Here is a 25,749-nt window from a genome sequence, read left to right as displayed (position 1 = left end):
AAAGTGTATGTATATCACACGTACACAACCACACTAGGCCCCAATTACTATTGTTTGTACCCCTAAAAGGCTAGGAGTAGGGGGGAGTATGGAACAGGCAGCACCCTCAAACCTTCAGAAGTATGAGATGAACCCCAACAACTTGGAAAGGTGGATCTCTCTCACACGTACCAACACAGACTATCCCCCAATTTAACTGATCCCCAAAGGTTTTTGATTAAATAGCGGAATAGAAAATATGATCCCAAAAAAGTGTATGTATATCACACGTACACAACCACACTAGGCCCCAATTACTATTGTTTGTACCCCTAAAAGGCTAGGAGTAGGGGGAGTATGGAACAGGCAGCACCCTCAAACCTTCAGAAGTATGAGATGAACCCCAACAACTTGGAAAGGTGGATCTCTCTCACACGTACCAACACAGACTATCCCCCAATTTAACTGATCCCCAAAGGTTTTTGATTAAATAGCGGAATAGAAAATATGATCCCAAAAAAGTGTATGTATATCACACGTACACAACCACACTAGGCCCCAATTACTATTGTTTGTACCCCTAAAAGGCTAGGAGTAGGGGGAGTATGGAACAGGCAGCACCCTCAAACCTTCAGAAGTATGAGATGAACCCCAACAACTTGGAAAGGTGGATCTCTCTCACACGTACCAACACAGACTATCCCCCAATTTAACTGATCCCCAGAGGTTTTTGATTAAATAGCGGAATAGAAAATATGATCCCAAAAAAGTGTATGTATATCACACGTACACAACCACACTAGGCCCCAATTACTATTGTTTGTACCCCTAAAAGGCTAGGAGTAGGGGGAGTATGGAACAGGCAGCACCCTCAAACCTTCAGAAGTATGAGATGAACCCCAACAACTTGGAAAGGTGGATCTCTCTCACACGTACCAACACAGACTATCCCCCAATTTAACTGATCCCCAAAGGTTTTTGATTAAATAGCGGAATAGAAAATATGATCCCAAAAAAGTGTATGTATATCACACGTACACAACCACACTAGGCCCCGATTACTATTGTTTGTACCCCTAAAAGGCTAGGAGTAGGGGGAGTATGGAACAGGCAGCACCCTCAAACCTTCAGAAGTATGAGATGAACCCCAACAACTTGGAAAGGTGGATCTCTCTCACACGTACCAACACAGACTATCCCCCAATTTAACTGATCCCCAGAGGTTTTTGATTAAATAGCGGAATAGAAAATATGATCCCAAAAAAGTGTATGTATATCACACGTACACAACCACACTAGGCCCCAATTACTATTGTTTGTACCCCTAAAAGGCTAGGAGTAGGGGGAGTATGGAACAGGCAGCACCCTCAAACCTTCAGAAGTATGAGATGAACCCCAACAACTTGGAAAGGTGGATCTCTCTCACACGTACCAACACAGACTATCCCCCAATTTAACTGATCCCCAGAGGTTTTTGATTAAATAGCGGAATAGAAAATATGATCCCAAAAAAGTGTATGTATATCACACGTACACAACCACACTAGGCCCCAATTACTATTGTTTGTACCCCTAAAAGGCTAGGAGTAGGGGGAGTATGGAACAGGCAGCACCCTCAAACCTTCAGAAGTATGAGATGAACCCCAACAACTTGGAAAGGTGGATCTCTCTCACACGTACCAACACAGACTATCCCCCAATTTAACTGATCCCCAGAGGTTTTTGATTAAATAGCGGAATAGAAAATATGATCCCAAAAAAGTGTATGTATATCACACGTACACAACCACACTAGGCCCCAATTACTATTGTTTGTACCCCTAAAAGGCTAGGAGTAGGGGGGAGTATGGAACAGGCAGCACCCTCAAACCTTCAGAAGTATGAGATGAACCCCAACAACTTGGAAAGGTGGATCTCTCTCACACGTACCAACACAGACTATCCCCCAATTTAACTGATCCCCAAAGGTTTTTGATTAAATAGCGGAATAGAAAATATGATCCCAAAAAAGTGTATGTATATCACACGTACACAACCACACTAGGCCCCAATTACTATTGTTTGTACCCCTAAAAGGCTAGATGAGGAGTAGGGGGAGTATGGAACAGGCAGCACCCTCAAACCTTCAGTATGAGATTGTGTTCACTGTACCCCACAAAGATTGAGTTCACTGCACCCCACAATGATTGTGTTCACTGCACCCCACAAAGATTGTGTTCACTGCACCTCACAAAGATTGTGTTCACTGTACCCCCCAAAGATTTTGTTCACTGCACCCCACAAAGATTCTGTTCACTGTACCCCACAAAGATTGTGTTCACTGCACCCCAAAAAGATTGTGTTCACTGCACCCCAAAAAGGATGTTGTTCACTGCACCCCAAAAAGGATGTTGTTCACTCCACCCCAAAAAGATTGTGTTCACTGCACCCCACAAAGATTGTGTTCACTGCACCCCAAAAAGATTGTGTTCACTGCACCCCAAAAATGATTTTGTTCACTGCACCCCAAAAAGGATTTTGTTCACTGCACCCCAAAAAGGATGTTGTTCACTCCACCCCAAAAAGATTGTGTTCACTGCACCCCAAAAAGATTGTGTTCACTGCACCCCACAAAGGATTTTGTTCACTGCACCCCAAAAAGATTGTGTTCACTGCACCCCAAAAAGGATGTTGTTCACTGCACCCCAAAAAGGATTTTGTTCACTGCACCCCAAAAAGATTGTGTTCACTGCACCCCACAAAGGATTTTGTTCACTGCACCCCACAAAGATTGTGTTCACTGCACACCAAAAAGGATTGTGTTCACTGCACCCCAAAAAGATTTTGTTCACTGCACCCCAAAAAGATTGTGTTCACTGCAGCCCAAAAAGATTGTGTTCACTGCAGCCCAAAAAGATTGTGTTCACTGCAGCCCAAAAAGATTGTGTTCACTGCAGCCCAAAAAGATTGTGTTCACTGCAGCCCAAAAAGATTGTGTTCACTGCAGCTCACACACAGAAAAATGGATGTGGATCACTGACACCTGCCTATCTCCAATCCCACACCACACAGCAATATCGATTGTAGTTTGTAGAACACAGTTTCCCTAAAATTCAGCAGACTCTGTCCCTAACAGGATTGAGAAGAGATCGTAGATCAGGATTGAGTGCAGATTCACCCCACCCCCCACACAGCAATATCGATTGTAGTTTGTAGAACACAGTTTCCCTAAAATTCAGCAGACTCTGTCCCTAACAGGATTGAGAAGAGATCGTAGATCAGGATTGAGTGCAGATTCACCCCACCCCCCACACAGCAATATCGATTGTAGTTTGTAGAACACAGTTTCCCTAAAATTCAGCAGACTCTGTCCCTAACAGGATTGAGAAGAGATCGTAGATCAGGATTGAGTGCAGATTCACCCCACCCCCCACACAGCAATATCGATTGTAGTTTGTAGAAGACACTGACCCTATATAATTCAGCAGACTCTATCCCTAAAATGCCTACAACTCGCCCTGCCTAAACACTCCGACCTGTCCCTCAATTCTATCCGGACACAAATGGTTTTTTCCTGCCTATCTTTCCCTAATCAGCAGCCAGCACGTTGATGTGTGCTCTCTGTCCCTGAATCTAAGCAGCATAATGACGCCGCTGCGGCTGCCTCGAACTTATAAAGACTTGGTCACATGCTTCAGACGGCCAATCACAGCTACTGAGACATTTGCAGGCATGGCTGGGATGGCTTAAGGCACACCAGTTAAACGATTGTTGATTGGCTGTTGAAAGCCCGCCATGAAAAGAGCGCCAAAGCATGCAAAACCCGGAAATAAAACGACCGAACACGGATTTTTACCCGAACATACAGTAAAGTGTCCGTGTCCGTGTTCGGGTACAAAAAATCCAATTATTCGGTACGAACACGAATAATACAGTCCGTGTTCGCTCAACACTAGTTATGAATTATAGGCCTACAATTCTTAGTAATTACTGACTTAAACCTGACCAAAACAAGACTCTAGTAGACATCCCAGATGTGATAAATTTGAAACACAAACGCATGAATTATAATCGAATCAATAATATAATTTTATTATATAATATATATAATAAAATTATATTATTGATTAGATTATAATTCATGCGATATATATTATATATATATATATATGTGTGTATATATATATATATATATATATATATATATATATATATATATATATATATATATGTGTGTGTGTGTGTGTATATATATGCATGAATTATAATCGAATCAATAATATAATTTTTTATATATATATATATATATATATATATGTGTGTGTGTGTGCATATATATATATACATATATACACATATATATATATATATATATATATATATATATATATATATATATATATATATATATGTATGTATATATATATATATATATATATATATATATGCATATATATATATATATATATATATATATATATATATATATATATATATATGCATATATATATATATATAATATAAAATGTGTAATGTGTTTGCTCGGGGTTACCGCCAGGGAGGTTAACAGGCCAGGTTCCACTCAGAACAGGAATCGCCATGGTGGATCAAAGCAGTTGAGTGCATGTGCTCAGCGTCATATCCAGAGGTTGTCTTTGGGAAATAGACATATGAGTGCTGCCAGCAATGCAGCAGAGGTTGAAGGGGTGGGGGGATCAGCCTGTCAGTGCTCAGACCATACGCAACACACTTCATCAAATTGGTCTGCATGGCTGTCATCCCAGAAGGAAGCCGCTAAGCCTCTTCTGAAGTTGATGCACAAGAAAGCCCAAAAACAGTTTGCTGAAGACAAGCAGACTAAGGATATGGATTGCTGGAACCATGTCCTGTGGTCTGATGGGACCAAGATAAACATTTTTGGTTCAGATGGTGTCAAGCCTGTGTGGTGGCACCAAGATGAGGATTACAAAGACAAGTGTGTGCTGCCTACTGTCAAGCATGGTGGTTGGAGTGTCATGGTCTGGGGCTGTATGAATGCTGCCGCCACTGGAGAGCTACAGTTCATTGAGGTAACCATGAATGCCAACATGTAACATGTCACATACTGAAGCAGAGCATGATCCCCTCCCTTCAGAGACTGGGCTGCAAGGCAGTATTCCAACATGATAATGACCCCAAATACACCTCCAAGACGACCACTGCCTTGCTAAAGAAGCTGAGGGTAAACGCGATGGACTGGCCAAGCATGTCTCCAGACCTAAACCCTATTGAGCATCTGTGGGGCATCCTCAAATGGAAGGTGGAGGAGCGCAAGGTCTCTAACATCCACCAGCTCTGTGATGTTGTCATGGAGGAGTGGAAGACTCCAGTGGCAACCTGTGAAGCTCTGGTGAACTCCATGCCCAAGAGGGTTAAGGCAGTGCTGGAAAATAATGGTGGCCACACAAAATATTGACACTTTGGGCCCAATTTGGACATTTCAACTTAGGGGTGTATTTACTTTTGTTGCCTGCAGTTTAGACATTAATGGCTGCGTGTTGAGCTATTTTCAGAGGACAGTAAATTTACACTGTTATACAAGCTATAAACTCACCACTTTACATTGTAGCAAAGTGTAATTTCTTCAGTGTTGTCACATAAAAAGATATAATAACATATTTAAAAAATGTGAGGGGGGTACTCACTTTTGTGAGATACTGTATTTAAAGCTTGCAATTTTAGGTTGAGGAACAATATACTGAAAGTGTTCGACAATTTTTAGATGCAGCTTTTCACAGATTGGTAAACCTCTGCCCATCTTTACTTCTGAGACACCGTGACTCTATAAGATGCATTTTTATACCCAATCATGTTACAGACCCATTGCCAATTAATCTAATTAGATAAATGTCCTTCCAACACTTCTTTGTTAGTAACACTTATGGTGGCCATACTCTATACAAAAAAGTTTATCAGCCAGTTAATAGGCTCAAATCGGTAATCAGTTGTGGCGTTTTGTGAGCCCAAATAAAAACAAAGGACAAGTTTGGAAATTTTCTGCCGAACGAACAATAGATTGAAAGGTTAATGTGTTTCTCATCCAAACTGTTTGCACTAGGTATATGTGAAAAAAACTAACAAAAAAACGGATTAATTTATGTCCACTAAATGATTCATCGGTCATTACATGATGGCACTATCGTCTGCACTCACGGCCGAGTGTTAGTTTTTCAAAAATGAGTTAGAACAATTTTTCGTATTGTGCATGGCCAGCATCAATTTACCAGCTTTTTGTTGCCCTGTCCCAACTTTTTTGAGAGGTGTTGCTGTCATCAATTTCAAAATGACCTTATTTTTATTTTTTTTTTAATTTTACATTTTCTCAATTTAAATTTTTTAAATTTCAGAGAACATTCTAAGAAAGACTGTAAGCAGACAAGTTGTTTTTTTTTTTTATTGCGGAAGAAACATTCAAAAATAACCTGCCTGCTCGCAATTTAAAAAAAAAAAATACTTAGTTCCACTTTAAGCCAGAGCCCCAGCCAAAGGTAACAGTAACTACTGTGAGAAGCAGAAGTGAACATTTTTAAAAGAATTTAAAATAATTTTTCTTTTGATAGTTGACTTTTTCCTGCACTTCCCCTGCTCCCATTCAGTTGAGTAATTTTATTTATTTTCCTATGATTACTTGTTACTTACAGTATATCACAAAATTGTAACCAGGTAAAGTAGTGAATTGTGCCAACCTTGTTGTTTAAATGCTATGCCCTCCTCTTTACTTTGAAATGTTTTGTGTATATTATAAATTTGCTACATTTTTTAACATTTGTTAATAAAAATTTGTAAACATTTTGTTGATGTTGTTGAGTGCTACACTATGCTACACACTATAACAGCAAATGTAAACTCATAGTAATTTTTTGCTAAGCAATGTGTATTATAAACAATTTCACTTTTTTTAATAAATAACTTGTTTTCCATTTTTATCATACTTTATTGCATCTCAGTGCTGCTGACACCTTTGCTGCCACTTTTTCATGCACTAGACAGCAGGTGACAACAGTAGACCATGCCCTTGTAATGTGTGCTGAAATGACCACCTCTATACTCCATTGAAAACCCATGTGACAGGGTGGCAACAAAATTGGGAGACTGGGATACAGCATTGTCACCTTATAAGAGAAGGTGCCTCAACAAGGACCTTCATGGCGGGATCAACAACAATTATTTGATTTAAAATGACTGATTTTAAAATATTGGTAATTATTTTTCAAATTACCCTAACAGGTTAAAGGTTATTTCAGATTTAATTAATTGAGTTTATGATCTACTTTAAATACATAAAATCCCAAGATTGTTTCACTATTGATGTATAAGCATTTTAGGGGGAAAAAAATAATTTCTACATTTGCTAGCAAACATAAATATTGACTTTTTACATTTTCAACCGACAGAATTAATAAATCATGCATTTAGTAAAAAATTCTTCTATTTATTACATTTTGAGAGCTATTGAAGACATACCTCCAGCAAAGAGAGCTGCTCCAATGACCTTCTTAGACTGAGCAACATGGAACTGATTGGCCATATATGATCCTGATGATAATCCAGATACTGAGATGGCAGGATCCAAATTGTATGAGCCTGCGAAAATTAAATGGATCAGATACATACGATAGCAAGCCAACATAAAAGGAAATGTTAACAGCAATTACAATAGCTAATATCAAATATGCAAATAGTCAATAAATCATAAAACATATGTGGCCCTCCAGCTGTTGCAGAACTACAATTCCCGTGATGCATGGCTTCCATAGGCAGAGGAATGATAGTTCTGCAACAGCTTTAGGGCTGCCAGTTTGAGACCCCTGCTGTAATCAGTGGAGGCTGGTGCTCAAAATTTTTGGGGGGGGGGGCTCAAACAGAAAAATGTAATAGGCATTGCTTTGCGGCAAAAAACACTGTAAAAATTGCATGACTTTGAGGTCGCAAAAGTGTGAAAGGGGCCTTCAGTAATTAAGGTATAGTGTGCCCCCTTCCAATGCAGAGAGACCAGCGTGCCCCCTTTCAATGCAGAGTGACCAGCGTGCCCCCTTTCAATGCACAGTGACCAGCGTGCCCCCTTTCAATGCACAGTGACCAGCGTGCCCCCTTTCAATGCAGTGACAAGCGTACATGCCCCTTTCAATGTACAGTGACCAGCGTGCCCCCTTTCAATGTAGTGACCAGCGTACATGCCCCCTTCAATGCAGTGACCAGCGTACATGCCCCCTTCAATGCAGTGACCAGCGTACATGCCCCCTTCAATGCAGTGACCAGCGTACATGCCCCCTTTCAATGCAGTGACCAGCGTACATGCCCCCTTTCAATGCAGTGACCAGCGTACATGCCCCCTTTCAATGCAGTGACCAGCGTACATGCCCCTTTCAATGCACAGTGACCAGCGTGCCCCCTTAAATGCAGTGACCAGCGTACATGCCCCCTTCAATGCAGTGACTAGCATACATGCCCCCTTCAATGCAGTGACCAGCGTACATGCCCCCTTCAATGCAGTGACCAGCGTACATGCCCCCTTTCAATGCAGTGACCAGCGTACATGCCCCCTTTCAATGCAGTGACCAGCGTACATGCCCCCTTCAATGCAGTGACCAGCGTACATGCCCCCTTTCAATGCAGTGACCAGCGTACATGCCCCCTTCAATGCAGTGACCAGCGTACATGCCCCCTTCAATGCAGTGACCAGCATACATGCCCCCTTCAATGCTGAGACCAGCATACATGCCCCCTTCAATGCAGTGACCAGCGTGCCCCCTTCAATGCAGTGACCAGCATACATTCCCCCAATGCAGTGACCAGCATACATGCCCCCAATGCAGTGACCAGCGTACATGCCCCCCAATGCAGTGAACAGCGTGCGTGCCCTGTTCAATGCAGTGACCAGCATACCTGCCCCCAATGCAGTGACCAGCATACCTGCCCCCAATGCAGTGACCAGCATATATTCCCCCAATGCAGTGACCAGCATACATGCCCCCAATGGAGTGACCAGCGTGCATGCCCCCTTCAATACAGTGACCAGCATACATGCCCCCAATGCAGAGATCAGCGTGCGTGCCCCTTTCAATGCAGTGACCAGCATACATTCCCCCAATGCAGAGATGCCCCCTTACTTACCTGGAGCAGCAGCGGCGGCTTCTCATCAGTTTCTCGGCGTCGGCTTCTCCTCGGTCCCGGCGGTGCGTCTCCTCCAGTCCTCCCGCTCCCACCTCCTCCTCGGCCAATGGCATGGGGTTTGCCTTGCGGCCAATCAGGAAGCGCGTATCGGACGCGCTTCCTGATTGGCCAGGAGGAGGATCGGTGTGACAATAGCAAATTTCCATTCGCTATTGTCACACAATGGGTGGGCTCGGGATGCACTGCTCTGCGCCCCGGGTCCACCCTTTGCATCACCCTTTTAGAGTCTCTGGCTCTAATCAGGTGATGCCAAAAAAAAAAAGCCCCATTGAACTCCATGCATCCGGCGCCCCTGCATGCAGATTAGGGGGCCGGACGCATGGATGGGGGGGGGGGGGTGGTGCCCCTGCGCCCTCAGTACACCAGCCACCACTGTCTGTAATGTAAACATGCATTCAAGAATATATATTTCAGTTGTTTATTTTTATCAATTTTACAAAATACAAAGTGAACAAACAGAAGAAAAATCTACTAATCAATATTTAGTTTGACTACCCTTTGGCTTCCAACCAGCATCACTTCTTACACTTGCACATTTTGTAGACTTGTACAAAGCCAGGGATTTTTTAGGATTAGAGTCAGGTGTATGATTAACCAATTATACCATGCAGGTGCAAATGATCATTCATTTCATTTGTAGGTTGAAACACAGTCATTAACTGAAACAGAAAAAGCTGTGGAAGACAGTTTTATGTCACAGGTCATGCACCATGGCAAGAATGAGCACAGCAACAAGACACAAGGTAGTTATAATTTATCAGCAAGGTCTCTCCTAGGCAAAGATTTCAAAGCAGACTGAGGTTTCAAGATGAGCTGTTCAAGCTCTTTTGAAGAAACGGACAATGTTGAGGACTGTAGACGCAGTGGTCTGAAAAGGAAACTTAATACTACAGATAAAAGCATCATGCTTACTTCCCTTCGATATCAGAAGATGTCCAGCAGTTCCATCAGCACAGAACTGGTGGAAACCAGTGGGACCCAGTTACACCCATCTACTGTCTGGACAAGTCTGGCCAGAAGAGGTCCTAATGGAATAACTGCGCTTCCAGCATGGAAACAAGGCTAGGCAACACAACATTGCAGAAAAAACAAAAAGGAACCGGAGTGCAGAAAAATAGCAATAGGTGCTCTGGAGTCTGGACTGGTGAGTCAAAATTTGAAATATTAGGCTGTAGCAGGAGACAGCTTGTTTGCCAAAGGGCTAGAGAGCAGTATAAAAATGAGTGTCTATGGGCAACAGTAAAGCATAATGGAGGTTCCTTGCCAGTGGCGGAGCCAGAGGGCTAGCTGGGGTGGCAATTGCCACGCCAGACGACATGCTTGCCACCCCTGTTGCCACCCCGCTCGCGCTAGCTGAACGAGGGGGCGCCTGTGCCGCAAGTTCTCTGTGACTGTCACTGTGTGACTGAGCGCGGTGAGCGGCAGCGGCGCCGTGAGCCGCTGCACAGCTAACCAATCATGCGTGCCTGCACACCTGATTGGTTCGCTGTGCTGCTACTCACCTCCCAGCTCCGCCCTCGTCTTCCGTGTCCTGTCCATCTCCGCTGCTGCCCTCCCCTCCTCCTCCCAGCTCCGCCCTCGTCTTCCGTGTCCATCTCTTCTGCCGCCCGCCCCCTCCTCCTCCCAGCTCCGCCCTCGTCTTCCGTTGCGATGGCATTGGCCGAGGAGGCAGAAGGAGGACTCGAGGAGACGTGGGGGACAGAGGGACAGGTAAGTGCACCGGTCTCGGGTGGGGGGGCACGGCACGCTGGTCATTCTACATTAAGGGGTCACACTGGTCATTCTAAATTAAGGGGTCACACTGGTCATTCTAAATTAAGGGGTCACACTGGTCATTCTAAATTAAGGGGTCACGCTGGTCATTCTACATTAAGGGGGTCACACTGGTCATTCTGCATTAAGGGGTCACACTGGTCATTCTGCATTAAGGGGTCACACTGGTCATTCTAAATTAAGGGGTCACACTGGTCATTCTGCATTAAGGGGTCACACTGGTCATTCTGCATTAAGGGGTCACACTGGTCATTCTAAATTAAGGGGTCACACTGGTCATTCTGCATTAAGGGGTCACGCTGGTCATTCTACATTAAGGGGTTACGCTGGTTATTCTGCATTGAAAGGGGTCATTCTGCATTGAAAGGGGTCATGCCGGTCATTCTGAATTGAAAGGGGTCACGCTGGTCATTCTGCATTGAAAGGGGTCACGCTGGTTATTCTGCATTGAAAGGGGTCACGCTGGTTATTCTGCATTGAAAGGGGTCACGCTGGTCATTCTGCATTGAAAGGGGTCACGCTGGTCATTCTGCATGGAAAGGGGGCACGCTGGTTTCTCTGCATTGAAGGGGGGCACTGCATGCTGGTCACTCTGCATTGAATGGGGGCACGGCATGCTGGTCACTCTGCATTGAAAGGGGGCACACTGGTCATTCTGCATTGAAAGGGGTCACGCTGGTAATTCTGCATTGAAAGGGGTCACGCTGGTCATTCTGCATGGAAAGGGGGCACGCTGGTTTCTCTGCATTGAAGGGGGGCACGGCATGCTGGTCACTCTGCATTGAATGGGGGCACGGCACGCTGGTCACTCTGCATTGAAAGGGGGCACACTGATCATTCTGCATTGAAAGTGGTCACGCTGGTTATTTTGCATTGAAAGGGGGCACGCTGGTCTCTCTGCATTGAATGGGGGCACGGCATGCTGGTCACTCTGCATTGAATGGGGGCACGGCACGCTGGTCACTCTGCATTGAAAGGGGCACGCTGGTCTGTCTGCATTGAAGGGGGCACGCTGGTCATTCTGCATTGAAGGGGGCACGCTGGTCATTCTGCATTGAAGGGGGCACGCTGGTCTCTCTGCATTGAAAGGGAGCACGCTGGTCACTCTGCATTGAAGGGGGCACACTATACCTTGATTACTGATGGCCCCTTTCAAACTTTTGTGACCTCAAAGTCACGCAATTTTTTACAGCGTTTTTTGCCGCAAAGCAATGCCTATTACATTTTTCTGTTTGCGCCCCCCAAAAGGGGGCATTTGGGGTGGATGGAGCTGGGGTGGGCATATGGGGTGAATGGAGCTGGATGGGGGGGGGTGGATGGAGCTGGGGTGGGCATTTGGAGTGTTTGGAGGTTGGATGGGTGTTTGGGATAGATAGTGCTAGGGTGGGCATTTGGGGTGGATGGAGATAGGGTGGGCATTTGAGGTGGATAGAGCTGCTGGGGGCATTTGGGGTGTATGGGGGGGTGTATGGAGCTAGGTGGGCATTTGGGGTGTATAGAGCTGGGGGGGTGGATGGTGCAGAGTCCGACCCCTGCATTCTGTACATTACACACTCCTGTCTCCTGCATTCTGTACATTACATACTCCTGTCTCCTGCATTCTGTACATTACACAATCCTGCACTATATACACAATACTGTACATTATATACTTCTCACCAAAGTCTTCATTGTCTCAACAGTTGCTGGTTGCTATGCAGTCTCTGACTATTTTAATGAAGTTCTACTTTAAGGTAGACTGAGCAATCAAAGCATATTTTATGAGTACTAGGAAGTCTGGGTTTTGTTTACCCTATCCCCTATCCCTTAAGCCCCTCCCACTGCTAAGCAATTGGCCACACCCACAATTTGCTACGCGCGCCGCAGGTTTGCTTTTTATTATAGTGTCCCTCATTGCAAAGTTCAAAAGTTGGGAGGTATGCACGCATGTATATTGACCCCCCAAAATAATACCTTGCCACCCCTTTGCCACCCCTGTTTTAAAAGTCTAGCTCCGCCACTGTTCCTTGCAAGTTTAGGGCTGCATTTCTGCAAATGGAGTTTGAGGTTTGGTCAGGATCAGTTGTGTCCTCAATGCTGAGAAACACAAACAGTTACTTATCCATCATGCTATACCATTAGGGAGGAATGTGATTGGCCCCAAATTAATTCTGCACCAGGACAAGGACCCCAAACATACATCCAATGTCATTAACAACTATGTTCAGCATAAAGAAGAACAAGGAGTCCTGGAAGGGATGGTTTGGCCCCCACAGAGCCCTGATCCCAACATTATCAAGTCTGTATGGAATTACATGAAGAGACAGAAGGATTTGAGGCAGCCTAAATCCACAGAAGATCTGTGGTTAGTTCTCCAAGATGTCTGGAACAACCTACCCGCCGAGTTCCTTCAAAAACTGCGTGCATGTGTACCTATAAGAATTAATACCATTTTGAAGGCAAAAGGTGGTCATGCCAAATATTGATCTGATTTGAATTCCTCTTCTGTTCATTTACTTTTCATTTTGTTAGTTGATAAAAAAAAAAAATATTAACACTTCTATTTCTGAAAGCACGAAGAGACAGAAGGATTTGAGGCATCCTACATCCACAGAAAATCTGTGATTAGTTCTCCAAGGTGTTTGGAACAACTTACCTGCCAAGCTCCTTCAAAAACTGTGTGCAAGTGTACCTGGAAGAATTGATGCTGTTTTGGAGACAAAGGGGGGTCAGGCCAAATATTGATTTGATTTGGATTTTTTTTTTTTCTGTTCAATTACTTTCCATTTTGTTAATTGATAAAAATAATTTTTGTATGCTGATTTTTTTATGAAACAGGCAAAGGGTTGAGAAAGTAATAATCTCTTCAGCATCATATCATTTGAAATACTTGTCAACAGATTCTACAAAACCTATTGGCCATTAGCAGTGTCTACCTTTTATGGTATATCTGATTTTTGAAGGACTAAGCACATTTAACATGAGGATCTCTCTCTACCTCATGATAATAAATATATCTTAAAAAATATCTTACCAAGACGTGTCTGTCCATGGACAAAGCCAACGAAGGCGAGGAACAAGATGTAACCACTCATTTTCACCAAGGCAGTCTTTCAGTGGTATGAGGATAATTCCTACCTCACTTATGAAACCCTAGGTTTTTATATAACAATAAAAACAAGTTTTAATCTTGAACAGATAAGATATTTTGCAGCCTTGCATACAACACCTGCTAAACAGCCATGACATTAGATAAGTATTATTTCTGACTATGAAGGCAAGATTTAGCTATGTAAACACACAACACAGAAGCCGTTCATGCATAGGTTTTGTTGGACAGGTGTTTCAAACATTCTAGCTGAGAGTGAAGAAACCTTGAGATCATTTTCCCCTACATAAGCTTTAATAAGCTTTACAAGAAAATGTACAAATATGGTATGTGTGGACATCCAACCGTCAAACTCTTACAAAGAAGTAAAGATGGAGAGATAAAACATAATCTGTGTGAGTGAAATATAAGACATGGAGACCTCTCTTACACCTCGCCATAACCCCCAACCCTCTTTCCCCCTCCATTCCTATCCCATACCCCAATTCCTCCATAGACTCCCTCTACACTCCCCCATTTCTTCTTACTTCCTTAGTTCATATGTATCCCCCTCCCGGATTATGAAGCTGGCTATGAGCAGTCACTGAGATCTGCACATAGACCCAGAGGTGACTATGGGACGAGCCACAAGAGGGGACACTTTAGAGGCCTGGAACAGGTTATGAACTTTTTATTTAATACACCAAACATGTGCATGTTCTTTAGGCTAGGTGTTTCTGTTTTCTTCCCCTCCTTCTCCTACAAGTATCATTGATATACATTGATTATACTCAATTTTCAACAGAGAACTCTGTATACTCTTGGTTGTATGATTGTTAGGCAACAATAAACCCATAACAGAGGCACTAATAAACCTTTAATAAGGAAATAGAAAAATGTTTAATAAGGGTGTGCAGGTAAAGAGGGAACTCTTATAGCCCAGAAGAAAGCCAGAAAACAGAAAGCTCTTATAGCCCACCAGAAAGCCCAGCAGAAAGCCACCCTGGGCATGGGTAAATTCCAATTTTCCTAAAGCTTAGAAGATCTGGATTTATTCTTTAAGAATACAGTAAATCCCTGTTATATCGCGGTTCCGTTTTCACGGTTCCGGTATTTTGTGGGGCTTTTTTTTTTCTATAAGATCTATTACTATTGTTTTATTAATTAAATCATTGTTAATTCAATATTTTTGTGTTTTCCATTGCTCTTGCTCTGTCTCTCTGTGTCTTTTATGTGTTTAAATGTGTTTCTATTGTTTTAAAAGTGTGTTTAAAGACCATAAAATGCTTTTAAAAGTACAGGGAAAGTTATAAAAACATGCCTAGGGTGTATTTAAATAGGGTATTTCTATTTTGTTGAGTCTGGAACGTAACCCCCACGATGGAGGGGGGGGGGGTTAATGTATAGGCAATCAGTCCAGGGATACTAAACTCAAATACATTTTACATAGGAATCAGTTAACATAGCCATAAGTTTTTTGTTTATAAGAACACCAGTAAGCCTCTGTTTAACTTCCATGAAATTGATGATGAGCTGTTTCCATGATCTTGTTATTAACATTTGAAGCTTTTTATTTAAAAGAGCCTCCCCAGATTTTTTTGGAAGTCTGGTTGCTGTGCAGAAGGGTTCTAAGGAGATTATAAACTGAAATCCACAATTTCTGCACCTTGAAGCATGTCCACCAAAAATGTTGCATGGATCCAGGAGAGACACAACTCCTAAAGCAGTTGAAGGAAGCGTCAGTTATATATATTGCATTTTTGCAATTCTGTCCTGTGTCATTCTCCCTAAACCTGTTTTCCATTTTGTCATGTAAGTAATTTTTTAAGGGAGTTTACAGATATGAGGTCCTGGTATAGGGATGTGATTAGGCCTGCAGACTGGGGGTTGGCAGACAGCATCCATCCAAAATAATTTTTTAATAAATATTCTCTGGCTCCACATGTGACAAGGCAGCTGGAAGCTCTGGTTAGACTGAAAAACAAATATTTCCGCCTCTATAAAATATTTATTTGTATTCTCTGTGTTATTAAGCTGAAGTACAAAAAAAGCAAAAGCAGATCCAAGGATCTTTCATTGCTTTTTTTTGGAAAGTTGGGGTCTATCTGATTCCCATTGCAGTTGTTTTCAATGCCAGAGAAGAAAAAGTTATAAAACAGAAAAAATAACTCCTTTAGATCTTTGAGCCATTGAATAGGTTTTCCTCTAACTTCCGGCACTCTGGTTTCTTCCCGCACTCCAAAGACATGCAGGTAGGTTAACTGGCTTCTGTCTGAATTAGCCTTAGTATGAGTACGAATGCATATGCTTGTAAGCTTCTTGAAGGCACGGACTGATGTAAATTTACAATAAGTAAAGTGCTATGTAAATTGTCAGCACTATATGAGTACCTGTAATATATAAATAATTAAATACATTTTCACAGTCAACTTTTACCTGTTCTCTGCCCACTCACGTCACGATACATAAATTCCAAATAGTAACTGCACAACCATGAGTCTGAAGATACAAGAAATACTAAGCTTAATCCGGGACTCAACTTCACCAGTGGCCAAAATGTATGTAACTTCCTATCTACTTTAGGCCACAAATATACTTGTTTTGGTTATGAATTAACTAGTATTGCCTGCCCTCCAGTAGATAATCATCTGACAACTATAATCTTTGAAATAGCCACTTTAAAGCAATACAAAAGAGAAAACTGTACTTTAAAAAAAACCTACTTGTTAACTATGACAGATCGGCAAAAAGTAAATTCAGTGTAGGTCCATTCTAAACTGACGATATGCACATTTATTTAGAGTAGAAACCTGTAATCTTAGCCTCTATTTTAGGCCAGTACTTGAATTTCTAATGACTGTTGTCTTTGAAGATTTTTTTCCTAATTTTGATAAATCTATGTGTACTGCTTGAACTGCGAAATAGGGAACACCCCGAAAGCTCATCCTAAAAATTAACTGTTTTTAGGTAAGTGCTAATAAAAAAAGTATCATGAGTAGCACTTAACTGTGTTGTAGCAAACTATTCAGAGACAAGCAAATCAGAAGTTTTAAGGCAGGATTTACTTTTGTGAGATTTCATCATTTGATTTCATCATTTGTGTCTCTGGAAGAGCAAGTGAAGGGTAAACTCACCATCTGGACACAGACAAAAAAAATGACGAGGATAAAAACCTTTTCCCCACTCCATCGAAAACTAAAAAAAAGTTTTGACTGGAGATACACTTTAGAGAGTAATCAACGTGCACTTTATGATTGTACTCATTTTGAGCTTTTAGTACAAAATGTACCAAAATTTGTTTACATAGGTTGTGAAATTCCCTTGATTTCTGTAGCATATATCCATGATCATTTAATACTCAAATGTGTAGGTGCTCCCTCTGGTGCATGTATGTATTTTGAACAGTGCAGTCACCATTAATTCTCAATGCTACTGTGAAAAAAAATAGGGTTAATGACATCAGCCCCCCTAACACACTGTGGAGCAAGTAGAAACTGCAATACTGTTGAGAGCACAAAGATGAATATTATGCACACAACTATAATTCAGTAACAGGAAGTAGACACCAGACTGATTAATGGAACTTAGTATATCGTTATGGATTAAAGTATACTACAGTATGTTCATCAAAAAGTAAATAGAGAACTTTACAATTCGCTAGACAATAGGATCACTAGCTTGTAGCAGTTTGCGGTGGAGTTCTATATAATTGAATTGATCTATTCCTGGTAACTTCCTAATCAGCATAGAATTAAGACATGGATAACATTAACTGCAATAATGAACAGTGTTGTAATATCTTTCCTGCAACCAGTATACTATGCTGCCAGAATGCACTCTAGGGATGACTATGCTAAGACTCAGGTCTACTGTAATGCTACCCCCTACTATAGGTAGCGAGTAAAGTCCTTGCAGTGCAGCTTGTTCGCAAGAGACAGTCCTTTGCACTGTTTCTCCAGACAGCTAGCATTGGGGTCCAGTCTTTACGCTGGTGTATATAAGTACTATCCCAGAAAAGTCTAAATGCAGAGGTAAAGGCTGCTAGTCAAATTTCCAGTCTCTATTCTCTACCACATCAATGGCAGTACTGCCTTATCATCAACCCCAGCAATATGGCAACAACAGTCCAGTTATTCAGATGTGTTCTGGATCAGTCTGCAATAGCTCCGGTCCTTAGCCCACAGGTATATGACACTCTGATCTCTTTCCAGCAAAGGTCTTTGTCCCATCAATAGCTCAGTCCTCAACCACTGCGCACTCCGATCCAGTTTCTCTTCGGTCCCCAGCACACAAGAACCCAATTTCTGGATCAGCTCATGGGCTTGTGTCACGTGGGTACACACCCAGAAAGGCTGGCATTCACTCTAGCGTGTGCTAGCAGTGACCGCTTCCAGAGACCTGATCACTGCTAGCACACACTGGAGTGCACGCCAGCATGCTTGGCCTCCAAAGAAGATAAGTGTGCTGCCACGCAGCTTTAACTGTCTAGCAGTTGTTATTACATGTTATGTTATGCTATGTTATTGGTATCTTCCTAGCACCCCTGCTGTTTCTGGCTAGATGGTTTCTCCCATCTCCATTTTCCTGCTGTAACTGCCATTTTGTTTAGTTGTTATGAGGAGACTGCAGAGTGTGGAAGCTGTGTAACTTCATTGTAAATTTACCTATGGAAAAGCCTCTATGTTTATGCCTTTGCTAACTTGAAGCATAAAGAAGCATTGGAGAACACCTCTGGAGTCTTTATTCATTGAGTAAACTATCTGTTAAAGCCATCATTCAACCTGCTGCACACACTTAGAGACTGGGGGTCTACAAGAAGGTCACAGGTACAATCGATGCTGAGACAGAATAGTAAATTTACAGGAGTACACAGCTTCAAAAAGTAAATTTACAGGAGTACACAGCTTCAGAGAGTAAATTTACAGGAATACACAGCTTCAGAGAGTAAATTTACATGAAGAATTCATCACAGGTATCTCTGCAGCTTAAGAAAAGTAAATTTCCAAGACTCTGCAGCTTCAGAACAGTAAGTACCACACTTGTCTGTGAGTCACCAGAAGCATTACTCTGCATATGAAACCAGCCACCTACTGAATGCTTCATTACTGTTACAGCCTTCTGAGGTGATCCAGTTTGAACTAGTTCCAGCAATAGCTAGCTATTGTATCAAATACCCAGCACCTCAGCCAGCCTGCTTAATAACAGAAGTCACTACTTACAGAGCTGAGCTCTGGCAGATTTCTAACAAGACACCAGAAATACAGTACTTATTATGTCTGACAGAGATCTCACAGAATTACCTGCATTTAGTCAAGATAAAGCAGACTCCTTACTTCATTCTGCTCCTCCTGTCAGAGCCCCTCATCCATCCTTGAAGGCAAGGGAGGTTTATGAAGCAAGTAAGGAAGAAACATCTAGTAACCTGACTGCATTATGGGAAAAGACTTTAAGTTGTATAACAGCCACTAATGAAACTAGAAACAATTCTGAGCAATTGAACACTGCTCTCTCAAGGGTTAAGAAGGCATTTGAGAATTATAAAAGACTTTCTGAGAAGTACTATTCTCTATTGTCACATTCCAACATAGAGGAAGCTGCATTGGAATTAAAGGACTTTACTTCTACTGACCAGCAGAGGCATAGCACATATCTTGAAGCAAAGGCACAGATAGAAGGGAGATTGGCACAGATACATGAGACTACTTCCTGTAACTCTGCTTCTTCAAGACACTCAGGAAAATCTTCTAGGTCTGCCCGCTCATATCATAAATCTTCTTCTAAGTCATTGCGGTCCTGCTCTATAAGGTCAATACTGAGCGACCAAATACTCAAAGCTCGCCAAAAGGTTGCAGTAGCCCAGGTTCAAGCCGCCTGCTCTGAAAAAGAAGCAGCCATCAAGGCAGAAGCTAAATGCAAGGAAGCAGAAGCTAAACGCATTCAGGCAAGAATACAAGCAGAAACAGAGGCTCAGCTAGAAATTCTTCAGAAGAATAGAGAAAAGGAAGTAGCTTTAGCAGAGTTATCTGTCTTGGAACAAGCCCTATTGGAAGAAGAAGGAGCAGCTTGTACCAGCTTGCCTGCTTGTCAAGACCCTGTTGAAAGGACCCTACAGTTTGTCCTAACTCAGAACCACGACAATACAGTCCCACCTACAGTTGGAGATTCTTCTCATAATCATCCAGCAAGTGGATCAGAAGGCAATGTGTCGCCAAAGCAAGCTGGTCAACTAGACGCACCTACTAACAGAGACCCTCCACAACTACCGCACATCACAAAATCAAGTGAATCAACCTACGCAGCTCATGTGCCACCACAACCCTATGTGCATAGAGATTACAAGGGCACAGCAGAAGACTACAGAATGAACTATATACCCCCTTTGATACAGCTCTCTTTGACTTCAAATGCTCAGAGACCTTCAGTCGACAGACCCTTACCTAAATTAAACCCATCTGCAACACCTTTCTCTCTACCTACCAGCCAACATCAGATACCAACCATGGTCCAAGACGGCGCACCATCAGTAGACCCTGTGGCTATAAAAACTGAAAGCACTGACATTGCAGAGTTCAGCAAGTATATGATTCGACGAGAGTTGATTATAACTGGACTGTCTGGATTTGATGACTGCCCAGAGAACTACAGGAGTTGGAGATCTACATTTAAGGCGGTAACCAAGAACTTGGACATTGATCCTCAAGCAGAACTTGACTTACTAATAAAGTGGTTGGGGCATCAATCTTCAGAACAAGTAAAGAGACTTAAATCTGTCTACATTTATAACTTTAAAGCAGGCCTTGATGCTGCCTGGGAACGTCTAGAACAAGACTATGGGAGCCCCGAAGTCATTGAATCTGCCTTATTCCAGAGACTTAACGACTTTCCTAAAATCTCTTTTAAGGACAATCATAAGCTTAGAGAGTTAGGTGACCTCCTTCAAGAACTTGAAATTGCTAAGTTAGATCCTAGTTTACCAGGTCTTAGCTATTTAGACACTGCTCAGGGCGTAAATCCTATTGTAGCAAAGTTGCCTAGTTATCTTCAGGGAAAGTGGACTAGTGTAGGATCAAAGTATAAGTATGAGCATTGTGTTTCCTTCCCTCCCTTTTCTTATTTTTCAGAGTTCGTGCGGAAGGTTGCAAGATCCAAGAATGACCCAAGCTTCTTCTATCCAGATACAACCACCATTCCTTTAAGTACTTCAAGGGGTATTGCCACCAACGGTAAATTCAAGGATTTAAGGCATCCTATTGCAGTGGGGAAGACCGCGATAGCATCCAACGTCTTAGCTACAGACATCAAAGCTAGCAATCTTAATCAACAGTGTCCTATTCATAATGCGCCACACTCTCTCTCCAAATGTCGTGCATTTAAGGACAAGCCTATTGAAGAACGCAAGTCATTTCTCAAAGAGCATAATATCTGTTTTAAGTGTTGTGCATCCTCCGATCATTTAGCTAGAGACTGTAAGATCGCCATCAGATGTTCTCTCTGCAACAGTGACAAACATGTGGACGCTCTTCATTCAGATCTGTTCAAAAGGAAACCTTCACTCGGCAGCAACCCCAAGACTACATCAGATGATGACGGGGAGAGAACTGAGCAATATGCCGACCCCGTAACCACAAGGTGTACAGAGGTATGTGGAGAAGGGCTTCATAGCAAGTCTTGTACCAAGATATGTCTTGTAAGAGTTTTTCCTGAAGGATGTCCACAAAAATCCATAAAAATGTATGCCATACTCGATGATCAGAGCAATCGCTCATTGGCCAGTACAGAATTCTTTGACCTATTCAACATTCAAGGAGAGACCTGGTCTTATACCTTGCAGACATGTGCAGGAAAGGTCAATACTTCTGGAAGAAGAGCCCATGGCTTCGTAGTTGCATCAGAATATGAGGACACAGAGTTTCCTCTTCCAACGCTAATCGAATGTGATCAGCTACCGAACAACAGAGAAGAAATCCCCACACCAGAGGTTGCACGTCATCACCCTCATTTGAGTCACATTGCTAACTACATTCCACCACTTAATAAGGATGTTAAGATTTTGATTCTACTAGGGAGAGACATTCCTAGAGTTCATAAAATAAGAGAGTTATGTAACGGTCCAGATGATGCTCCTCAGGCCCAGAAACTTGATCTTGGATGGGTGATAATAGGAGAAGTCTGTTTAGACCAATCTCACAAGCTCTTGGATGTAGCTTCCTACAAAACTAATGTTACCTGTCAATTGAGGAAATGTCCATCGCACTATTATGTGAAGGAAAGACTTGATTTTAAAAACGAAGTTCCATATCAAGCACTCCAAGGTATTAACTGCAAGCTCACTTCTCAAAAGGACTTTGGTGATTCAGTGTACCAAACTACTCGTGATGACAACAAGATTGCCCATTCAGTCGAAGACAAGGAGTTCATCAAGATTATGGATGAAGAGTTCTTCAAGGACAATTCCAAGAGACCCAAGTTTTTAATGGACCAGTCTTCTACAAACTCAGAAGAAGATATCGATTTCCACCTGGAGGATCCAGATACTGATCCGGAAATCCGGCCTGAAGTTGTAGCATTGAGTTCCAACATCTGCTCAAGAAGAAATTTGGAGGATGAAGATGACTCCACAGATAAGGGGGATGGAACTGATGAATGGATGCAGGCCAAGACTCTGGTTAAGCCTCCGGACCAGCTGGAACTCAGCGAGGCTGAACTTAAGGAGGAATTCACTCGTATCCTGACTGCAAACAACCCTCATGCCCCCCAGAACATTGTGAGGTACAGTTTTAAGGAACGGGCCTACAAACCCATTAGCATCGTGGACCAGCTGACCGTACACTTCTCCCTGGATGGAAACATGTCACACAAAGACTCTAATGAAGCGCGGCGACAAGGGGCGAAGTTGGGAGTCATTGAAGAGACTCAGACCAACGACTCCACAGAGCCGGGAGACAAAGTTACAGATGGGAAGTCTGACGCTCAGGCTAGTGAAGAATGGACAGAAGGTGAGGAAATACCATCCAGGAACAAGAAGGAGAGAAAACTGACCAACCAGTTCAATTATAGCGAGAGAGCATCCCAGAGCATTAACAAACCCCTGCGGGAGCGAGCTTCTCAGACAGAGCCACCTCCAAGGGCCACCTTCTCTGCCACTGAAAACCAGTGGAAATTCAACCCACCACACGCTTCACACATGGGCGGAGCATGGGAACGTATGATTTGGATGGCAAGGCGCATATTGGATTCTATGTTGCTTGATGTGAGTTCTTCACGTCTTACCCATGAAGTACTTACTACATTCCTTGCTGAGGCTGCAGCAATAATCAACTCAAGACCGCTGACAGCTGTATCCACAGACCCAGCATGTCCAACTGTTTTAACTCCAGCTGCATTATTGAGCCGGAAAATTGGACAGATCCCAGCGCCAAAGAGCATCTTTGATGAAAAGGACATATATAAACGTCAATGGAGATATGCTCAATACCTTGCAGATTGTTTCTGGGACAGATGGAGGAGGGAATACCTCACACTTCTTCAAGGACGTAAAAAGTGGCAAACCCAGAAGCCTAACTTAAAGGAAGGGGACCTGGTTCTTCTAAAAGACAAGCAAACCAATCGGAACCAGTGGCCAGTTGGAGTTAATACAAAGGCCATTGCTAGTGATGATGGAAAGGTCCGAAGTGTGGAAGTCAGGATTGTAAAGGACGGGAGCCCAAAAACCTTCCTGAGACCAGTCACTGAGACAGTCCTAATTATGCCTGCTTCCAAAAATTCTGATTCAGTGTTATGCGAAGGAGTCACTTAGATGTCTAGCATAGTTAGCTTAGAGGAGAGGGCTACATAGCATTCTACTGTATGCAATGTTAATTGTATGTTTATGAAAAATAATTGTGTAGTGGTATCTCACGATACCAGGCGGGGAGTGTGCTGCCACGCAGCTTTAACTGTCTAGCAGTTGTTATTACATGTTATGTTATGCTATGTTATTGGTATCTTCCTAGCACCCCTGCTGTTTCTGGCTAGATGGTTTCTCCCATCTCCATTTTCCTGCTGTAACTGCCATTTTGTTTAGTTGTTATGAGGAGACTGCAGAGTGTGGAAGCTGTGTAACTTCATTGTAAATTTACCTATGGAAAAGCCTCTATGTTTATGCCTTTGCTAACTTGAAGCATAAAGAAGCATTGGAGAACACCTCTGGAGTCTTTATTCATTGAGTAAACTATCTGTTAAAGCCATCATTCAACCTGCTGCACACACTTAGAGACTGGGGGTCTACAAGAAGGTCACAGGTACAATCGATGCTGAGACAGAACAATAAGACATAACATACTGCAGCCAGGAGCCCAGGATCATCCAACAGTTATAACAAGTGTGCACACCTGCACTCCCACACAGCCTGCATGTCTCCAATGAGACATCATGAGGCTTCATCTCACCCAAGACTGTCTGAAGCCTTCAAGCTCCAGACCCCGGGATTAAAAAACCCAGAGAAAGCTGTAAAAACAGTTTTCTCCACTCATAATAAATACTCCAAAGTCCCAAACTCTTTGGGAGCTCTAACATGAACCATGGGTAAGACAGGCCTATGCATGAGTATGCTATGGGGGGGGGGGGGATCGGTTAAAGAACTGTGACTAGGGGGACGAGCTGAGATAAGTGGCCTATCACCTATACACATGGTCAAAGTGTGAGTTTAGCAGAAAAAAACAGATATGTGCCTGAGGCTCTGTTTGTTTAGTGAAATACTTTGCTGCACGTGCTCCTCATGTTTATGGTATAGAGTGGACCCACCTACATGCACATCTTCACTTTCCACTCCATCCTCCTTAGCCACTCTAGCTGGTGGGAAAGAGTGGGGCTGTTAGTTCAGAGGGGGCAGCATGATGGGCTGTATCACGTACCTGGTGATGGAGCCTGACATGGAGAGGTAGGCATCTCTTACCCCTCCAAATCAGGGTCCCTGGTCAGGTAACAGCGTAGAGTGGCATGACTGACTGACAGTCCTTGCAGTGATAAGTACAGATGAGTCATCTGTGTGTTTCCAGTTGTAGGCTCGACTGTGATTGCCGAGCAGCAGAGATGAAAGGCTGTGGAGAACATGGTAGAGGCCAGCAAGTCATCAATAGACAGACAGCAGGCACTGGCAAACTAGTAAGTAACCGAGTACAGATTGGCAGGTACAGGCTCTGAGCAGAGAGCAGAGTCTGATGGGCCGAATCAGTAACTTGCAGGCAGGTCAGGTGTAAATGTAAAACAGAAGAGTAGTCAGAGTCCAGGTCAGGGTCGGTAACAGTGAGGCAGATCAGCATTAGGAGATGCAGAGATGTAATCCAGAAACAATCCGGGGTAGTCAAGGACAGATTGGGACAGCAGCAGAAGGTCAGGCACAGTAACGGGTAGCAAATTGTGCAGGAAACATTATAGACCATACAGCAAGGATCCAGTGCATCAGTTCTGCCTAAATAGCACTCTTGGTACCTCTTTTAATGGTGGGCCCGCCCACACATATATACACAAGCACGCGCCCGTGCATGAGCAAGGCTCAATGTAATTCTGCGCTTGCACACATGTATGCACCTAGGCACACAATGCCTTTCCTGACAAGCTGTTCCCTGTCTATTCTGGGGATAAAGAAAAGGCAAATGTATTAAATACCTTCTTCAGCTGTGTATTTAAAGGGGCATGGGGGAGAATAAAGGTGAATGGACATCCACTTGCCCTAAAAGAGCTGAGCTCTGTTTTATCTA

General features: G+C 42.9%; 2 protein-coding genes across 2 annotated transcripts in view; one reads left to right on the top strand and one right to left on the bottom strand.

The window, feature by feature from the left end:
- LOC309553865 (poly(3-hydroxybutyrate) depolymerase-like) overlaps positions 1–14,018 on the bottom strand; it is a gene marked incomplete at its 5' end in the record, with an annotated part of 61,697 nt that extends 47,679 nt beyond the window's left edge. The window contains 2 exons of the mRNA XM_082255344.1: positions 7,462–7,581; positions 13,958–14,018. Of these exons, the coding sequence (XP_082111470.1) occupies positions 7,462–7,581; positions 13,958–14,018 (181 nt within the window). The remainder of the gene's footprint in view (positions 1–7,461; positions 7,582–13,957) is intronic.
- A 5,265-nt stretch (positions 14,019–19,283) lies between these two features.
- LOC309552728 (uncharacterized protein) lies at positions 19,284–24,567 on the top strand (the record flags this gene model as incomplete). Its single annotated transcript, XM_082253651.1, has 3 exons — positions 19,284–19,904; positions 19,983–20,076; positions 24,398–24,567. The coding sequence occupies 3 exons, from the start codon at positions 19,284–19,286 to the stop codon at positions 24,565–24,567; spliced, it is 885 nt and encodes a 294-aa protein (XP_082109777.1).
- Between the last annotated feature and the right edge of the window lie 1,182 nt (positions 24,568–25,749).

This window comes from Pelophylax lessonae, assembly GCF_965119305.1.
Source record: "Pelophylax lessonae genome assembly, chromosome: 4".
NCBI classification, from domain to species: Eukaryota; Metazoa; Chordata; class Amphibia; order Anura; family Ranidae; genus Pelophylax; species Pelophylax lessonae.
This window is presented reverse-complemented; position numbering and strand designations above follow the sequence as displayed.